We start from the raw sequence: 19,954 nt of genomic DNA on the forward strand, positions 1-19,954 counted from the left end.
ATAATGGCGGCAAGAAATCAAACTGAATCAAAACGCTCAGTTGCTCCTGCACTAGCATTAGCTTACTCTAGCCTGAGAGAGTTTACGAGTAAAAACTATTTATTACTGTGTTGGCTTGATGAAACTCATCCAGCAGTTTCACTTGTTTACCACCCCACTCAACATTTACTCAACGCCAACACCAACATTTACCACTTTGCTTGCGGCAGATATTAAGCTTCCACCCTACTGCTGTGGATTAATTCTTTAGAGACCATTTACAGAGCTTGAGTATACCTTCTGACAATTAGGCAGTAGTGAGAGAAAATAAGATCTCTCCCTCTGCCTTAAACCGTTACATACTCCCTTGGCCGTCCACATAACTGCCCGTTTAAACGAAAAGGTATGATGGCCATCATGCCGATGATGCTACGTTTGAATGAGTAAGAGTGGAAGTACAAGTGGATAATTAGGGCCATCATGTAATTCCCTGAATGAACCACACCAGTGCCACAGGACATGTGAATGGGTGAGGGAAAGAGAACAGGGGGGATGCAAGGGGAGAGAAGAGGGGGGTACTGAAAGTGCATAAGATAGAGTATCATGTAAAGTTGCAGCTCACAGGAGAGCTTCCAAGAGCAAGATGGCCTGGTTCACATTAACAGACAATTACAGTCTAATCTCAAAGGAGGAGGAATATAGCAGAGAACCACTGCAGGCCTATTCCTGTCTGCAACTTCAGTTTACTCCGGTGCAGTCCGGTACAGGCCAAACAGCAGCGGCAAATAACATTTTCTGATTTTCTGCATGCTGATGCATCAGGAAGTAGAACCTGAAGATTATTACTAAATAATATCTGACCTGATAATATCTGTCAGTCACAATTCTGGCTCAAGAGAAATGTGAAGGATTACAGTTTCTTTTAACCCTTCTCCTCACATTTTTGATTAGGTTAAATTTTCATGTGCCAGCTGTGGGCATGTGGGAGGTTTTAGTTGTCATGTATGGGAAAACTAAACATGACTTGACACATGTAGGTTTTGTGTGAGGGGGAAAAGCTGACTGCAGGCCAGCATAACGTCGACATTTCTTGAAATAGAAATTTCCCAGTTAAGATGCCACTTCCCTCTTTGGCAAATGCTCTTCAGCTTAAATGAAATGTTGTAAATGAGATTTTCTTTTTTCCTGTGAAGAGAGAACAGCTGTTCGGGCGAGCATTTGTCAGGGTGCAAATTCATGACCTACAATATTTGACATAGAGTAACACACATGTATTCAGCTTACAAATAAAAATCATGGATGTGAAGACGCACACACACACACACACAGACACACACACACCCTTATGGAGCTTCTAGGATTCCTCACATTCTGAGCAGGGGCCTGGGCATGCCAGCTGTTGGAATGTGACTCTTACACACAGACACACACACACACACACACTTAGACTTGTTTCTTTTAGGGATGTCCCCATCAAATTTTTTGGCCCTTACTCCTTTAATATTGTTTTACTGAATATAGTCTGATACATACAGTGAACTAAATATTGATTAAACATGTAACCAACACAAAGAAATAACAGGCATAGCCTTCTAAATTCAGACCAATTTATTTTCCATGAGCTACTTAATCTAAATACTGAATCACTCTATTGGATTTGTTGGAACTACATAACTGCTCTTCTTCTTTCACCCCTTGAACAGTCTTTTTTCCTTTTTTTAGGGATTTCAGGCTTTTTTATTTATACCTGAGGAGCTAGCAGGGTGGGCGCCTCACTGTTGGATAACTTTGGCAGAGTACAGACAGAAGCTTGCAGAGAACAAACTCACTTACACGACAACAGCCAAGTTTTCCTTTGACTTGACATCAAGTTACTCACAGAATCAAGAGGCGACACTCGATATGAGCTGCTGCTGCTGATGTTGACACACAACACAGAAAGGTTTTGTGTTTTTGCCGTAAAATTACCAACAACCAGTAAACTATCAAAATATTTGCACTTAAATCCTACTACTCACTGAGTTAAATAAACAGCTCGAGATCATTCTGACTCACATAAATCACATCGGTTACACAAGAGAACACGACCAAACATGTGGCACTCATCTTTCTATTATTTCCATCTGACATGTGGTTGTGGGTGTTAACTGGTCCATCGCAGACAAGCATGTGTGCACGTACACACGCACACACACACACAGAGAAAATAGCCACAAACAACCACAGAGGGACTGTTTGAGGTTCACAGTTCACACAGTGGTGTCTCCTTGACACAGCTGGGTTTATCAAATAGATGACTCTCGCGCAGAATGTGTGTGTCCGTTTAGTTTTCATGCCAGGCATACCTGTCTGCTCAACATCAAAGCCTCAGTCATGCGCATTATCACAGCACATAAGTTCCATGATAGTCAAATCTGGGACATCGCTTGTGTTGACGTTCAAGATCTATGTGCTCATTTATCCAGCATTCACTGTTTTTTGGGGTTTTTTTTTTCTGAAAGACATGTTTGTGCAGGTGGTTAAACAGGCACTACCTCACTCCAGATTTCCCCTTTTGCTTTACGCCCACTTTTCTGTCTTCTTTTGAAGAGCAGCCAAATCCCACTGAAAAATGTATAGTCAGGTACCAAATGACTGCCAAAACCTTTCTGCTCTACTTGCCCTATTATGCTGAAATTCAATTCTCATGACCTTTCCTTCCACGTCTCTCCAACACTATGCTTTAAGTGCCGCAGGTTATTGTACTGACACACATGAACTCTTATTGCTCCTTCCTTACTATTAATGTGATGTTGCTGACCTAAGAACAAAGTATTGCTCTGTCATAACTGTAACTTTGGGCTGCTCTGGACAACAGCAGTAATAAATGCAGTTCATAAATGTAAAAATGCTCTGAAATGATTTGGATTTTCACCTTCACAGAAATAGACAGGAACATTGTTCGCCTGCATCTGTTTGTCCATTGAGAGGTCAACTGATACTATTGTAATTTTTAACAGAGTAGACAAGGGCGGAGGACAACTTGCACAGATAAGAAGATCATCCTGCAACTGAAAGGTTACAAAGTCAGATACGCAGGCCATAATTTAGGACACAATTTTCAACTGTGTGAATGCAAAGTTTGGGAGTTTAAGTAGTCAATGAAATACAAATAAAACTGTTGTGATATTGTTTTAAAGTTAGGGATAAGATGTTCCTAACCACTGATCTCCAAGGTGTTAAAATGGAAACTTGAAACATAAACTAGTCGACCAATCTAAAAGTGAGAAAACATTCATAAAACTGTCAAAATTGAGCACAATTTAATCAATAGGGTTAAACGTTGTCCAAGAAATATATTGTGTATAATATAACCATCAATCACATTCTCCAGAAAAAAGGGAATGGCCACAATTGAACTGAAACAGGAAATCTTTGGATGGTCGACTGCTTTGTAAAAATATTCCGCCTGGCAATTGATTTGGAACACAGTTTCAGGACATTTTCTTCTTTTTCCCGCATTAACAAGTTTGTGGAATACATGCTTGGTTGAAAAATGTGAAATAAGAGAGTGTGACTCCTATTTCCTGTCGTTGGTAGGATATTTATGACTCTTAATATTCTTCAGTGTGCTACATGCAAGAATCCATAACCACTGTCCAAACCCCTTCACATGTCACCAACACATCAACACAGCATTCGTGTAGCATACAATCAAAAAGGAATTTGTGCTCCTCCACCCAGCAACACCTATCCCCTAAGTGAAAGTTCCTATCTATATTGTAAATGACGCAAAAGCGTACGCAACTGTACGGAAAAATATGCAATAGTGACAGCTACTGGACCAATGTGGTGTCCTTACACTTAGCTCCAGAAATTGCCCCAGCATGTATATTAATAAAATAATAAAATTTACTTTAATAGCCAAATAGTATTTCTGGTGCTGACTAGCGAGGGTAGCAACTTTTAACGCCATGTAATGGTAGCTTACTAAAAGTAGACACCACTGCTCTTGTGCTTTCATTATACTTTGACTGACAAGTTAAGGTCTTCATATGTTCCCACAGTTGAAAGTGTTTGGACATGAAATTCCCAGAAGTTAAGGTTAGCTGGATAAGAATGAGTGGTTTGGGAGGGAAAAACTAAGCTTACATGTCAGGCCAGGACCACATAGGCATGTCTGTTTCCCACTCTGTAGAATAAGGATTAGTGGAGTAATCTTGTGCTTTGTTTTCTCAGAACACCGAAGGCATCACTTTTCACAGGTTCAAAGAAAAGCCACAACAAATACACTTGTCAAGTCAAGTCATCGAGTCACAGCAAAGAAGAACCTTGTTACGGTACCAGCTTTTTCAAATCCCAGGTTGGATAAGAAAAAAAACAAGCCACATTCCAAGTAGAAAATCATTTCAACCAGATCTTCAACCTTCAGCCTTCCTACCATTTACAGCATGAGAAACCCCTCGGGTCATGACAAATTAGCATTCGCATTCAAACAAAACCAGTGTTATTACAAAAGCAATCTGTTGCATGCCAGTAACTCCCTGTTTTCCCTTGTCATGTTCACTCTAAAAAAATCAAGATGCCCAACACCTACCTCCGATGATCCTTGTCCTCTTTCTGGATCTCGACTGGATCTTTGTAAATCTCCCAGTGAAGTCTCTAGGGTCAAACATGTCCAATGACAGAGATGCAATACGCTCCAGAACTATCCCATCCTGGCTTTGGTTCTGGATCTCCTGGTCCTGGTCCTGACCTTGGCCTAGAGAGTCGCCATCACAGTGGTTTGAAGCGCTGCTTTCAGCCCCAAGGCTGGTAGTGCTTCCTACATCTTCTAGAGACATGTCTCCACTATCAACCCACTCCGAGTATAGTCAAAACCTTACCCCCCCCTCGCAGCAAGGAGATACTACATGATGCCTTGAGCAAAGAATGAGCAGGAAAAAACCCCCCAAAAACACTGGTTAAAAAAAGTCTTACTTATGAGAAGCAACGCTTTGAAAAAGAAAAAGATTTAAAGAGACTGATCAAGCAGTCCTAAAATCCCTGGTTTCATTTTCCTCATCTCCTTTATGTCCACATTTTGGCATCCAATTTCTTCTCAAAAGGGTTTCTTCTCTTTATGTGGAGTTCATTCAATGCAGAGACAGTGAGCTCACAGCTCTGTTGTTACAGAAACACAGCTCTTCTGAGAGTTCAGATTCTCCCCTCGAGATCCCTTTCTCACTCTCTCGCGCTGGATTATAAAAAAAAAAAAAATTGGTGTCTTCTTTTGTTTGAAAGCCAGTTTTATTTCCTGTTCAGCTGAAGTTCAGCTGTTTTCTCCTTATGTGCCCTGGTTTTTGTTCTCACCTGTTCTTTGTTTCTTTCTCTCTCTGTCTTTCTCACTCCCTCTCCCTCTGAGTCTCTGAGGCACAGCTCTGTTTCTCTCCTCTCAGGTGGTGAACAAGGGAGGGATCCAATTGCAACACCGTGGCTTGATTGGGTGGTTTGGTAAGTTTGGGTGGTTCTCTTCTCCCCTCTCACTCTCACCGTCTTCTCTTTCTCTCTGAGGGTTTTTTTCCAGCTACCTCCCTTTCGTCACTACAAGCTATCTGACAATAGAGAAAATTATTTCTTACTTGTGTCCTCTCTCCCACATCTGTTTCCTTCTTCTTGTTTCATCCTTTAGGTCTCACATTATAGAAAATCACAACAGAATGGCATGCAACTGCTTGACTCAGACAGCCAACACATGGCATGTGGGTGTGACTATGTTGAGTCCCCTGTACTCACTGGTAGAAGCTGTTTAGCCAGTTACAGTAACTTCAGTGTGTTAATGGTGTAGGATTACTGAGGGCAGACACACCCCTTTATAGAAGGGGAAACAAAGCCAAACACAAACAGGAAGAATCCTGAGCAGACAGTGTTTTTGTGAAAGTTAGCTGTTGGTCTTGTTTAAAAGATGTATTTCAAAGATTGTCAAGCACTTTGGAATCTGCCCCACAGCTACATGAATACATTTACACACTAATCTACTGTACTGAGCAGCTTGTTTAAAAAAAAAACTGTGACAACTGCACATAAAAATTATGTGTCTAGCCAGGTAAATATATGCAAATAGCTAGAGGTAAAAAAATCATTTTTGGTGGCTAAAACTTCTGAGGGCCAGAAAAGAAAACAGAAATTAATCCAGGCCTCAAAACCCAAATTACCTCCTTGCCCCTTATCTAAAAAAACAAATCTCACAGGAAGTACACTGTACTGTCTTGATTTAGCCCTAATTACATGTGGTCCTGTTACGCAGGCAACATCATTCTCAATGCTAAAATAAGACCCACTCCCTCAACACTTTAGGGGCACTTTGTTCTAAACAGGAAACTGCTTAAAAAGAAAACTTGTATGTGTATGTCCAATCAGTGTTGATGGTAAATGTAATCAATTGAAGCAGTGCATTCCTCACTGTGTGCTATAATGACTGAAAAAGCAGAGTTCTCTTTCTGAAAAATCTGTATTCAGTAAATTCTTCTGTAACCAGCGTCATCACTGGATATACGGTGATGCGAATGATGTTAAGGAAGAACTACAGGCTTTTCAGCTTACATTTAGTCTCTGGTTAACCACGCGGCATGCAGCTGCTCAAAAACATAACTTGATCCGTTGTTGGCTGCAAGAATTACCACAAAAGTCTTCATCAACTTTCCACTGCCTGAGGGTGGCAATACCTGATATTTAGATGGAAATATAAAAAAGGCCTCAGAATGACTAGAAAACCGGAAAACGTGTGTGCATTTCACTCCAGACTGCTTTATCATTAAGGGTCGGTCAAGATACAAACTCAGGGAGCAATAAAATAATAAAAGGAAAAGGAAAGGAAATAAAACATGGAAGCTATATGTTTTGGAATGTTTTATGTAGTTCATTGTTTATTCTGTAGGTTAGCCTTTTAGCTATTAGCGTTGTTAATATTTAGATCTCCTTCTGCTCCTCATCAGGATGCTGCTGGTAGTTCTTATCACACTGTTGTATGTTAATGTTTGGGTTTTTTTGCTGATACTAAAATGGGCTAAAACATCATGTTTGACAGCTAAGCACTGCTCGCAATTGGGTCAAGCGCGGCTCCACCACCTGATTACTTCTGCAAAGACTCCTCCAAATGACATCATCAGTGCAAGGTGGCAGTGCTTGAATCTGAGATATTTTGGCTGCCCATTTGTGTAGTAGAAGGAAGTGGAGATCTTTAAACATGCCAGTCATAAGCACGGCTGGCAGATTTCTCTGCATGAACACTGACTGGACGTCTACAAAAAACTGGTGAAATGTCCCTTTAACAGAAATGTTACAAAGCTCTTTTACATAGCATATATAGAAATCCTTTAACTCTTGAGATAGACATTAATGTAGTAGGAATTAAAGGTTCCTAAACAATTACCATTTTTATCTTTTCTTTATCCCTCATTTGGTTGTGTCAAATACACTTAAGTTCATCATGCATTTTACTCTCTATTCCTCTGAAGGTAAGGCAGTAAGTATTTCTCAGGAGACACCAACCCTTCCTGCTGTTTATGCCTCTACTGTCATGACATCAGCTCCACTGCGTGCCTCACCCCAGAGCTCGTGTGTAGGTGCGATAGCGACAGCAAGTTTCATATCCGCTTTTAAAAGCCGCCACACAGGTTTACCCAAATATAAAGAATAACATGACAATGTGTCTGCACTGTAACCTGCTATTGTCACGGCGGCTGCACATTTGCCTTGGCTTAAAACCTAAAGCTGTATTTTTCTTTAAACAAGGGGAGGGGGGGAACTGCCATGAGGATTACCAGAAGCTATTTTTGTTTTTGTACAGTGCAGTGTCAGTGGTTTAAAAGAAATATTCCTTAATGTGAGTAACTGATGGACATGAAACAATTTATTTTTTTTAAATCTGAGGTTATTTTCTCACTTCGTTAGAGAGAGCAAACATTTTAATTAAGATGTTTAAATTGACATTTTTTTCAGTTTGCCACATACATCTTTCAACATCAACCATCTGTCAAGGAAATAGTTAACTCTGACAAACAAGCAGAGGGAGGCACAGTGCCAAAGTCAGTTAGAGAGGCGTGCCATCCCCGAGGGGAGTACAGCAGCCAAGTATTAAGACAGACTCACTCACTCTTACGCACACAGGAACACACATGAACACCCGCACACAAACAGAAGATTGTTTTTGTTCTTTCATTAACTGACAACTTGGGCCAACCAATCAAAGAAAACAAACAAGTCGACCAATCATCATCAGGAATGTGTTGACAAAGAAATACTGAGGTGGGCGGGACACGAGTCAGTGACAGTGAGAAAATATACAAATCCATTCAACCGCGTATGCTTATTTCATCTTCAATCGTTTTGTCAACTTTCAATCTCCTGCATACTGTGTGTTAATCCACAACATGCTGACAGAAAACATTACAGGTGAGATATGTTGACAGGCTCTGGTTGCACGGTGGTTGATGGATGATAATGAAGTCCACTGGGGTTCTCTGACAAGCTACTCAGGTTTGTCGTTCTCTTGTTTGCCTGACCTGATTAGTCAGTTGTGTTCATACTCAGTAGCTTAAATGCACAATCCCACTCACAGTCCCACTCTTCATACCCACTAGGATAATCCCATCTATTCTTCCATTTCCACTCTCTGTCATGTAAATTAACAAGATAGGACAGGAAGTCTGATAAATCCCCTCTAATAGAAGCATTTTTATCCAAATATACACAAAAAAACGTAGAGGCCAATTGTCATGCCACATACACAAATGATAATCAGAATTATTCCTAAAAAAAACAACTTAACCTTGATCTAATTTTTTCTTGCTTTAGTAAACTGATGTTGCACATAAATCAACCCAAATATGAATTATGAGCTAAGCATCACCTTCCACCCAGTGTACACATGCTTCTGTTGACTGGGACAACTAAAAACATCCAAACAGACACACAAACCACAGGGTCATGGCCTGTTTTACCCTGAAAAGCTGAGTAAACAGCAAGTCAAAATCTTAATCACGATGATTTCTCCCCTCCCTCTTTCTTTGTCTTATCCCATTTTATACAGTTCAGTGCAAACTGTAGCTTTTCCTCTTATCACACCATCACACCTGCCAACCAGCTTTCCACTGTCTGAAATATAAAACTGCTTCCTCTTTCACACAGAAATGGCCCACGTTCAAAGAAAGCCACAAGGAATGTGCCATGATCACTTTTGGCACTTATTATTATCATTAACAATCACCTCTGCTTTAGTTCCTCTTTGCAAGTTTTCTACTTGATCACCCACTGACTTCATTCATTTAGCTGTCATTTAGCATCAGTTCGTGTATTAAAAGACCTGTAAATTTATTTTTAGAATGGCAGTAATGCTTTCAATTTGGGCGTTGGAGCTAAATAATGATTTACATTTGGTTCACGAATTGTGCCTCTAGGCACACTAAACAAGTTACTAGAAGCAGACACCACACACCTTTTTCGGGTATGTGCTTGTTCCTTTATCTCCCTTTAACACTGATGTGAAAGCAGCTCAGCCCATAAACAACATCTTCTCTGATTATCATCCTCCCACATATTTAATTTGTATTCACTGACACATCCAATGGAAGCCTTTTGCTTTTCCTGTCACTGAAATATGTATTCACGTTAACAGTTGCACAGATTTCTCAATAAGCTCAGCAACCCGGTCTAACAGGAGAATTGAAGACATAAACAAGTTTACTTTTGGCTAATGCTCTTTAGTAAGACTCCAGTTCTGGGGTTCACAGGAAGAAAGGGTAAGATGAATGATAGGAATGGCCTCAACATCACAATAATCAATTTATTTGTAACAAACAATGCAACTTTGCATCACAAACATTTTGGTTCCCAGATGCTCCCTGACATGTATTCAGAGTATGATATGATCAAGTGCATATTTTCAGTACTTAGTGGGACATCTCAGTGGCTTTGCTGGTTAAACCAGGACACCTGAGCAGCCTTTCATCATACTGCAAGTATACTATTGTTGATGCTTCTGACATTATGAATGCAGCATTTCAAGCGCACCCAGTGTGCTGCACACATGCCGTTTCAGAAACTTTCACTTTTCTTTCACTTCTCTCTGCAGTGATTTCTTTTACTCTTTGCATTGTCCCACTTGACATGTTTTAGAGGACGTGTTAAGCTGTGCGATCATCATTATCAGACACGATAGAAGCAGTAGCCACACTATTCAACTGAATTGCCATTTTATTTTTCCTTCCTTCCTTTTGATCAATTGTGGGGGGCAATTCAGAGGCCTGGCAATATGAAAACATAAGCTACACTAAAAAAGACTTAAATGATTTAAGGTCTTGTAGAATCTCTTGTAGAAATGTATCAGGCTTAAACATTTACAGCACAAGTAATACAAATTGCTGCTATAAGTAAAACTGCTCCAACTATGATTACTGCCACTGCTGATACAGCTAAATATCATGGAAGTAACAATAACACTAGTCAGATGTCCTTCACCTTTTATCTCCCATCATCATCAGGCCTACGCACTGGCTCTACAATGGTGCCCCCTTGAGCCCGTGACAGAAATAATTATTACTGCTTATGCAGTTAAGGCACATGGCTGATTCGTGATGTCAATATCTATAACACTTTACTGATCTTATTAATTGTCAATAAAATTCTGTAAAGAAGGAGGGGTGATATGTTGACCACATTTATTAATAAACATACAAATATTAGCCACAGGGGTGCACATGCAAACGCACAATGCATAATGCCCATCGGCCTTTCCATACATGCTGAGTTGTGTTATGTAACACTATCTCCGGGGTCTCTAATGCGTAGACTAATGCATCAGCCAGTGCATAGCTTCATCAAATACAACAGCAGTGAAACACAATCGCCTGAACAATTATTTCAAGTCTATTTCAAGCCTAACTCAAACGTACAAAACACACAAATCAGATAAATTCATTCTCCGCTACAACTATTTAATTATGTTAGCGCAAGGCTTATCGCATGATTTATAATAAAAGAATATTTTGCTGCTTTCCAAGTAGCATTCAGGAGAATAGCTCACCCATAAAATAAGCTAATCTCAGTGCACCTGTGTGTGATGTTCAGGAATGTCAGTGTGTGTGCGTGCGCGCAATGATGTATATGTGTGAACTTGTGCGTGTCTGGCAGAAACACCAGGTTATGTAATCCAGTGGGAGTGAGGTGCCAGGTGGTATCTATGGCAACGATGACGGCGAGGAAAGACAGATATTTCACCAGCTGGCTGAGGTTCACCAGTAAGGAGTGTGGGAGGTCAAAGACAGTTTCTGCTCCTTTCCTGAACGTTGATAAAGCTCAAGAACATCTTTACAGCGAACTAAGCAATCAGTGGCCTGCAAAAGTCACTGAGCAACAGCTAAAATTGTGCACTGTGTCACAGGGTAAAAAAGCGCCCTTAATATGCCATGACAAACCAAGGAACCATGACAGAAGCATAACAACACATCTGAAAACACTACAGAGTTCCTGCTTTGAACCAAAGATGTTTGTCACAACGTCATACTCCCTCCCTCTCTCTCCCCCTGCCTCTCCTGTCACTCTCTACCGTCCACAAAAATATAAAATATAAATACACTCTCATATGCACCTGTCATTACTGATAAGATGGCTGGATGATTTGTTTCTTGCACAAAGACTGAAGTGGTGCACAAGACTTGCCATAGAGAAAAGTACTGCTGCAACTACACTGTACTGCCAGAACTTTCAAAATTGGTTGGTTATTGTACAGCTGAAGACATAACACTATTTATCCAGATGGTCCCTTCAATTCAGATGCCTGATGGCAAGTGCACAGAAATACACTGGTGGGATTTAATAGGCACTCAACAAATGCATGGTACAGCTTGTGGAGGCTCAATCATCATCATATAAACATTAAGAAACATTCAGACCATTTCTGTAAAACTGGAACACTTGATGCTAAGTGCCCAGGATTATGAAATATTTTTTACTGAAAGGATTATATGGGTTAGGAAAACTCCTAAAGTCCCTACTAGATGAACTACAAAATGCATCATGATTTATACATAAACCCTGAAAAGTTAAGCTTAAATTTTACAGGTTGCATGGAGATGAAAATAATTACCAAATTGCAATTTTAACTTTTTCTTTTTTTTTGGGGGGGGGGGGGGGGGGAATTGGATGTTATGTGGTCCCAGTGGCCCACCCAGTTTATTAGAACACACCTCCACATTCTTACATACATACATGTGATTAAAAGAGATTACTACATCTAAATCAGACTGAAACCCAAATTTCTTAAATTACTTAAAATCCTTTAGCATAATGTAGCTCCACTGCATTCGTGCTATAGCTATACCTTCAATCTTAAATCAAGGAGTACCCTAAATTGAACCTGATGAGAAAATAGGATGGTGAAGAGGAGAGATAATCCAGATATTCTGTAATTCCTTTAAACAGTTTTTTTAATTGGGGACATATATATGGGTGGGATGAAGCATGACAAAATCACAGCGTGACACACATGACATGTTGTCTGTGTGTGTGTTACTTGTAGCGTACAAGTCCAGACACAGAACAATGGAGATAACTGGGTCGCCGTTGCCGAGTGGCTGTGCCAAACAGCTGGAGAGACAGAGAAGGAGAATGATTGAGTCATGAGGAAGGAGGGGAGGGAGGGTGGGGAATAAGGAGGAATGGGCCTGAAATGGGACCAGATGAGGCTATAGATGAAAACTAGGCAAAAGGGAGAGGTATGATCATCCTGATCCATGCTCATCAACTTAACAGCAAACCTACAAAGTATGTGGCTCTTCCTCCTGACACAATCAAAAATGCACATACATGATTTGGTTTTGTCAGTGGACAAGAAATGAAGGAACCCACAATGGTGGTGCTTTCTGCTATTTGGTTGTATGACTGTCTGTGTGTGTGTGAGTGTGTGTGTGAGTGAGTGTTTAAATAATACATGTTGCAACACAGGCTTTTTCTCACAAAATGTTCAACCCGACTGCAGAGCATCTCAGCACTAGAATAAAAAAGAGCACAGCTTTTCAGCCAGGATGATGCACGTCAAAAGGCCAAAACCATTTTATTATTTTTTTTTAAGCTTGTGTTTCAATCCACAACCCATAACTATGTGATCACCTTCACAATAAGGAAAAACATCACATCAGTGAATGGTCCAAAGGCTCAGACAGGGTTTCTGACAGCCACCAAATCTGGGAGACGTTCATGTGTTATGTTACACTACAAGATATTATCTACTTTATTTATGCCCCCAAACTGTATTTGTTAGCACCCAGCTTACAATTGTGCATTGGTTGTTATTTCATTAATGTAAGCTAGCTGGTAGCTAACATGTAGTGTAGCATATTATCTTTCACCGCCATCACGAGAGTGTATCTACAATAAAAGTCGCTGTTATCATATAGACAGCTGCTTTGCTAATCTGCCTCACAAAGCAACGCAGCATTGTTCGCTGTGAGAGGAAACGTGGAAGCGTGTTTAGGTTACACGCACACGTACATCTTCTTTTATCTACTGAGTGTCGACCACTATAATCAGCTATGTCTGTAGCTAACTCAGTAGCCAGCGAGCTAGTATAAGCCACCGTGGTAGTTATATCGATGTTAAATGAAGACATTGCTCGGTAGCCTTTGTGTCAACACAGAACCATTAAACACCGCCAGACACAGCACTAATGCGAGCTTAAACTGAACGATACCTTTTCTGCGTTGATCTTGACGGCTATGGGACCATTTCCTGGCTCGGTTTCTTTGTTTATATGATTTAGTGGCTTGTTTTCATCAATCCGTCTGGTCTCTCCTCCAGGAGTCGTGCCGCCCCGGCTGACAGCACTACTGCTCAGGATGACAGTGCCCCGCCCTTAGCAACCAATCAGATGCCAAACTTCTGGAGACTGAGGCTAGAAACGTTTCTTATTGGTTGGCAGCGGTGTCCATCCAAGTGTCGCTAAGGGGGCACCTTGGTCCAAGGGCAGGACACCTGCCACGGAAAGATGCTGAGCGCCGCAGGTGTCGTCTAAATCAAGTGATGAAAGGCCTGTAGAAGAAAAAGCTGAATACATTTGTGTTCAATTAAAAATTTATATAACCAAAACGCCTGTTTAGTCAGTTGTGTTACAAAGCAGACATTCAAGCTATCTCTTTGTCTCGTAAGGTGAAATTCCTTATGTTTGGGGTTTTTTTTGTTTACTGTCAATAAATGTTTGTGTGCACAGCAGCTATTATGAGTGGGGTTTTTGTTTAATGTAACATCTGTCACTTATTTAACATATTTTTTATTTTATTATATTTATATATTTTTTTTATTTCCATAAACATGGGCAATACTTCATTCCTACACTTCTGTTTAACAAGTGATCATATGATTTGACTATATGTTCATTTGTTCATAGATATTTTATTTTATGCTACTTTTTAGACTACTTATACTCCACTGCACCTATTTGACTTTTGTAACTATAGCTACTTTGAAGATTAAGATTATGATACAAGATTTAAAACATTTTAGACATTCTGATGAGAGATGAGTTCAATCTGAATTAAAATGTTACTGTCCTATATGGCAGCACAAGTACTAGCTAAAGTCCATGGAGAAGTGGGACAGATTCATCTATGCTGGGTGCAATTATGGAGCTTTAATAAGTTTAGAACACAATTGCTTACTCAGCACGTTGTGCCTGTGTGTGTGTGTGTGTGTATACAAGTTTAGTAATCATCTTGGCTCCTTTATAAAGTAAGTGCACCCACACTTGTTAGCTGTGTCCCTTTCAAATTAAAAGTATCCTTAATGAATAGTTTATCGTCCACACAAATCGTAAAAATGCTCAAGTGTACTTCAAGTTTGTTCAGGTCTTTTTATTATTTCAATCAAAGGGCCATCTGTGTGGGGAGACCAATAAACACAAAACCTGACTCCAGCAACCACACTGATAGAAAGAGCATACACAAAGAAGACAGTCTCCTTTGCCAAATATAAAAAAAAACCAATAAACAAAATAAACATATCCACATCTGCAAAGCATAATAACAAATGATTTTCCTTATTTCATCAAAGATGGTTCCACCGCTCGGCATACTTTTCTGAACTTTGTGCAATCATTAAACCACCCTTTCTCTTCACCTGAATAGCATTCATTGCTTTGTTCCTCTCTAACCATGATCTAGTTGTTGGTGATTGTCACTGAATTAAAGCCACAATTTCAAGGTAGCATAAACAAAGGCATAATATTATATATCAGTATAAAAAAGTAAAAATAGAAACATGAGTGAAGGAGCAGTCATGTCAAGCAGTGTGACAAGAGAAAAATGAATTAATCAAATTCCTCATGTATTTCATATCGCAATTAGTGAGAACACATACTGTGCATGAAAATGGAGTGCACAGTACAAAACATCACAGAAATTTCAGATTACATTTATTATATCAAATCATAAAGACTATGGCAAAAATAGGCGTCAATTTACAGTCGGTGGGAAGCAGGAAACTGTTGCCTCGCCTAACATTCAGTGACTGTCGATGGTGAATTCCCTTTATCTCACTTTTTCATTGAAGGTTGAATATGTGATAATTTGAGCATTAATATAGCGGCAAACACCTATTTACTACTTAAAGATATAGTGGAGTAATGGCGTCCTGGACAGAGAAAGACGTCACACTCCCTCTGAATGTTGTAATCTGAGCTTCACTGTTTCGGTAGGTTTCGTGCATGAATGTTAGTGTGTGCAGGTCACCGTAGAGTTAAATGTTTTTCAAAGTATTTTAAGTGAAAAATAGGCCGTGCATTAACAAAATCTTGAATCTTGAACAAGCACATTTCATTTTTGGTCTGAAATGCTGGTGCTGCAATGCAGTAATATGTGGCAATTTACATTTAAGCTTTAAGTTCCTTGTGCACGTTAATTACAATCCTACCTTAAGTAATCAGAATTCTCATTGCAACGTGCATTTCATTTTAACATTTTGTCATAGTTCCCAATGCAGAATCCCAGATAATACTGTAATTTTTACACACTCCACATGACATTTAATATTGGCAGTGTGAAAGTGAAAAGAATAATTATTAAAAATATTATTATATTAAAGTTATTAGTTTTTATGATTTATACCAAAAATTATCTTTAAGCTCACAGTTAAATATTTTGTTATCCAATTTGTTGCATGAATTAACAGCATTTTTGGCATTTATTTCATAATTTCCATGATCACACGTCATGCTAAGATGCATTGCTACAAAGCTTTGCACCATCTGTTCCACATTTGTATGCAGAAGAGGCTGCGGAAAACGGGTATTACAGAAGGAAATCTAACGAGGAAAACTTACCGGACCCAAAACAAAACCCAAAACAACTGATACACCAAAGATAAATTATCAGAAAGAGAAGATGAGCACAAGCAAAGACAAGAAGCAGAAATGCAGGAGGATGAGGCAGAGAGCATCCTCAAATGTCATGGATTATTTGGACAGCATAATAAATGTATACCTTTGACTGTGTCATTGATTTAATTTAAATTGCATCTCAGAAGATGTTAAAAAGAAATGTAACATTGAGTTTGCATTTGCATTAAAACTGGTAGACAAAATGTGAGCTGGATTTTGGCATTTGAATTTCACATTCATCTCGGTTTTTGTGCACATTACATCAAAATAAATGCAATGGCTGATCTGCATTTTCATTTGAGTTATGCTAAAATTATAATCCCATGAACAATGTCTGGCGCACTACATTTTATGCAGTCCAAGACTCAATAGTTGTTTTTGCTGAGAATGAAACCATTTATCCTTGAACCTATTTCTCAGCTCAGAATGATTATGAGCGGTACATGAGATGAACTTCATTTTTAAGTCAGTCACGTCATAGAAAACAGTCTGTCGGATATTTGGCTGCTCGTTTCCAAGTTCTCTCTCAAACCCTAAAGTAAAAATTTTGAACATTATGTATTCTATAAAAACACAAATAGCACTTTTTCGGCTTGACTTAACTTGACATCAATAAGCTTATTCCAATCATCCACAATTCAGTTGTTCACAATTCAAAATTCAGTTTGACTTTCCATTTACAGATCACAATTCCATTAAGTTTTTAATGGAGCGGTACGGAGCTGAGTGGTATGGAGAGTCATTTGCTATTTGTAAAATTGGTGGTTTCCTCTGTAGCTCCTCATTCTCACATGTGGAAATGACCCAAACGTGCTCACTGTGTATGCGTGAGGGAAAAAGCTAAAACTGCCTTGGACAAAAGTGTCTAACTGTGGTCGTTTTTACAAATGTGGCGTGTGTCAGAGCGTGATGAGACAGCTCAGCGAAAGTTGATCATGTTCCAGTGGCGGGTCATTCTTGTCAAAACACACAAATGGTGCTGTCATGTCGGAGCCTTAAGATTTAACCAGTTACAGGTCCTCAACCCGTAGTTTACAGACTGGCAGGACACTTCCTGCCTCACTCAGGCGTAGCGAGGATCTGCGCCGCTAAGAGATACCCGCTGGAGGTAGGCTGGTAGCTGGTAGCAAGGAACCCGTGGGGTCTCCATGAAGATTGTGGAGGAGGTGAGGCTTTTGCGGTCTTTTTTCAAGGTGTGTCTTCTCTGCCAGCGACAAAGTAAGACTTCCACCTGCTCTCTGAAGAAGCTGGTGGTCAAGGTGTACAGGATGGGGTTCAATGCGCTGTTGATGGGAAGGATGAAGATGACCACCCAGCTGGAGATGGTGCCTGAAGGAGAACGACAAGAAAGTTGGACACATTTTTAATTGCATGCCTGTGGAGGCTTTGCGTTATGCTGATCCTTATATTCAGGGTTCAAACAGATCATTAATGTGTGGCAGGGTGCTTCATGAGATGTTAAATTCACACACAGAGTGGTTTAATTTCTTACCAGGTATCTCTACCTCCAGTAGTGACAGTACTTTCACCAAAAATATGGGGATCCAGCAGAGGGCATCAGAGAACACTATAAAGAAAAACCTGTTGGCCACAGCCACATCTCTGTGCAGCCTGCTCCTCAAGTCTGTCGCATTTATGCCAGTTTTATAGATGGAGTAGAACATGCTGGAGTAGGAGAAGACAATCACCAGGAATGCCACCAGGTTTAGACCTAAAGAATTCACACACATAAATGCAGTGGTGGAGGAAATATTCATCCTTCATTCAAGTAAAAGCGCACAACACATGAAAGTTTAATTATGAGTAAAAGTCCAGCATTCAAAATTCTACTTTAGTACAGAAGTATTAGCAGCAAAATGTGCTTACACATATTAAAGGCAAAGTACTTATACTGTGACTGATTTATTATTAAAGATGACATGAGAGCCAATGTTTGAGCATCATGTTAAAGTTGTGGCAGGCTGTGGTGCAGCATTTTTGATCATCTGAAAGATGACAAGAAGCCCCAGCTAAACACTGATTTTTGTGAGGGGTCACCCGGTAAAAAGGTTGGGAACCACTGTTTTAATCGTTAATAATGGACTGTAATGTAAATAACTCATGTCTGAAAAGTAATTAGTAATCATTCCACTATTGTCTGACATATAGTATAAAGTAGCTAAAGTAGCATAAAAGTAAAACACTACAAACATGTACATGTATCTAAGTAAAGACCTAAGTGAATCAAGTGAGTAACTTTAAACAAATGTGCATACAACAGAGGTAGGGACAATATATATCTTCCTCAAACATGCATATATGTGCACAGGCATGTTTATTGTGCACTCAAAAAAGTGATGATCAGTGACAAACTGGCAGCTTGTGAATTATTTCACAGGATTCTAACAACAACCTAACAGCCTAGTGATGTAAATGCTGGCAGCCTTTAAGACAGATTATCCCCATAATTCATTCATCTATGGGTCTTAAGTGAGAACATGGAGAAATAAGATCCCAGACTAACTGCGCATTGTTGATTGAGCTATAAAATCGGCTGTGTAATAACCCAATCTAAGCTGCAGAGCTGTTTCCTGCTCTGTTTGTTGATTTTGTAACAAAGCCAATTGAAATGGGATCAGGTTGCTCTTGAAATGTTCAAGATGACAGGATTGCTTATTTGATTCAAAGCTCAATATTTAATCTTGGTGTGCAATATATCTGCGGGATCAATAAAGTTCTTATCTTAAAACAACAAACTAAAACAGCTTACGAACAACTTTTTTTTTTCTTGCACATTACTAAAATTAGCATTCACTACAAAATAAGCTGTTGTGTTTCTTTAATTTACCCAGAAAAATGCCTGTTGAATATCCTTTGGCAGTAGGCTTTTCTTGCCTGTCAGAGTGCAGGGGAAAGCACACCCCATTACGTCCATAGTAGTTTCCAAACACGTCCTCATTCATTAGGGGCACAGCAGCAATAATGAACCCCAGTAGCCAGATAGAGGCCAGGACCACCTTGCAGCAGGGACATGAAACATGCTGTTAGGATTTCTAACAGAGCTGTCTTCCAAGCCCACAATGTAAGATAAATGATTTTTAAATTGACCAGATCTTGCTTCAAAAACATTTATGTAAGTCTTAATGTCTGCTGCTGACTGACAAGCTGTTTCAGGCTGTACCTTCACCAGATCGATTTGGCTGAAACTGCCCTGTTTGTGCAACGAGGGCTTAGCTAGAGAAACAGTCTTCCTTATCTAAAAGGAAAATTAGATCTTAGATCAGTAAACAAGAACAAAAACTACAGCACATAAAGAAAAGGTTGGCGTGGTAGAGAAAGGTGCAACAACTTAAATGCTTTGGCACGAGCATATCAGCAGATAGTCGTGAAAAGTGTACACCTGCATGAATATGACTGAGTGTTTCTAGTGTGAACCCTTCCCTCCTAAAGGGTGTGTCACAAGTTAAGAGCTGGTTTAATGAGACTCTTCAATAATTAATTCCTAATTAATCACACACACACACATAAGGTGAGTCAACTGACAGCAGATTTCTTTGGCTTATTCATACTCATAGAATTAGTGTAGTGTCATTTATATATATTATCGTAGCT

At 39.6% G+C, this 19,954-nt stretch overlaps 2 protein-coding genes across 12 annotated transcripts in view; both read right to left on the minus strand.

Moving 5' to 3' along the window:
* The window catches only part of fryb (furry homolog b (Drosophila)), a 56,156-nt gene extending 42,101 nt beyond the window's left edge, over positions 1 to 14,055 (minus strand). For 3 of the 7 annotated variants that reach the window (XM_046411628.1, XM_046411631.1, XM_046411627.1), the window contains exon 1: positions 4,556 to 5,751. In XM_046411628.1, the coding sequence (XP_046267584.1) occupies positions 4,556 to 4,802 (247 nt within the window). In that variant the 5' untranslated portion in view covers positions 4,803 to 5,751. Of the gene's footprint in view, positions 1 to 4,555; positions 5,753 to 13,684 lie in introns of those variants that run through there. The other 4 variants (XM_046411632.1, XM_046411629.1, XM_046411635.1 and 1 more) reach the window with 3 other exon arrangements.
* A 770-nt stretch (positions 14,056 to 14,825) lies between these two features.
* The window catches only part of rxfp2a (relaxin family peptide receptor 2a), a 40,467-nt gene continuing 35,338 nt past the window's right edge, over positions 14,826 to 19,954 (minus strand). For all 5 annotated transcript variants that reach the window (XM_046411003.1, XM_046411002.1, XM_046411004.1 and 2 more), the window contains 3 exons: positions 19,191 to 19,359; positions 17,856 to 18,074; positions 14,826 to 17,692 (listed from right to left, as the gene is read on the minus strand). In XM_046411003.1, the coding sequence (XP_046266959.1) occupies positions 17,427 to 17,692; positions 17,856 to 18,074; positions 19,191 to 19,359 (654 nt within the window). In that variant the 3' untranslated portion in view covers positions 14,826 to 17,426. The remainder of the gene's footprint in view (positions 17,693 to 17,855; positions 18,075 to 19,190; positions 19,360 to 19,954) is intronic.

Source organism: Scatophagus argus, chromosome 14, assembly GCF_020382885.2.
Source record: "Scatophagus argus isolate fScaArg1 chromosome 14, fScaArg1.pri, whole genome shotgun sequence".
Taxonomy (NCBI): domain Eukaryota; kingdom Metazoa; phylum Chordata; class Actinopteri; family Scatophagidae; genus Scatophagus; species Scatophagus argus.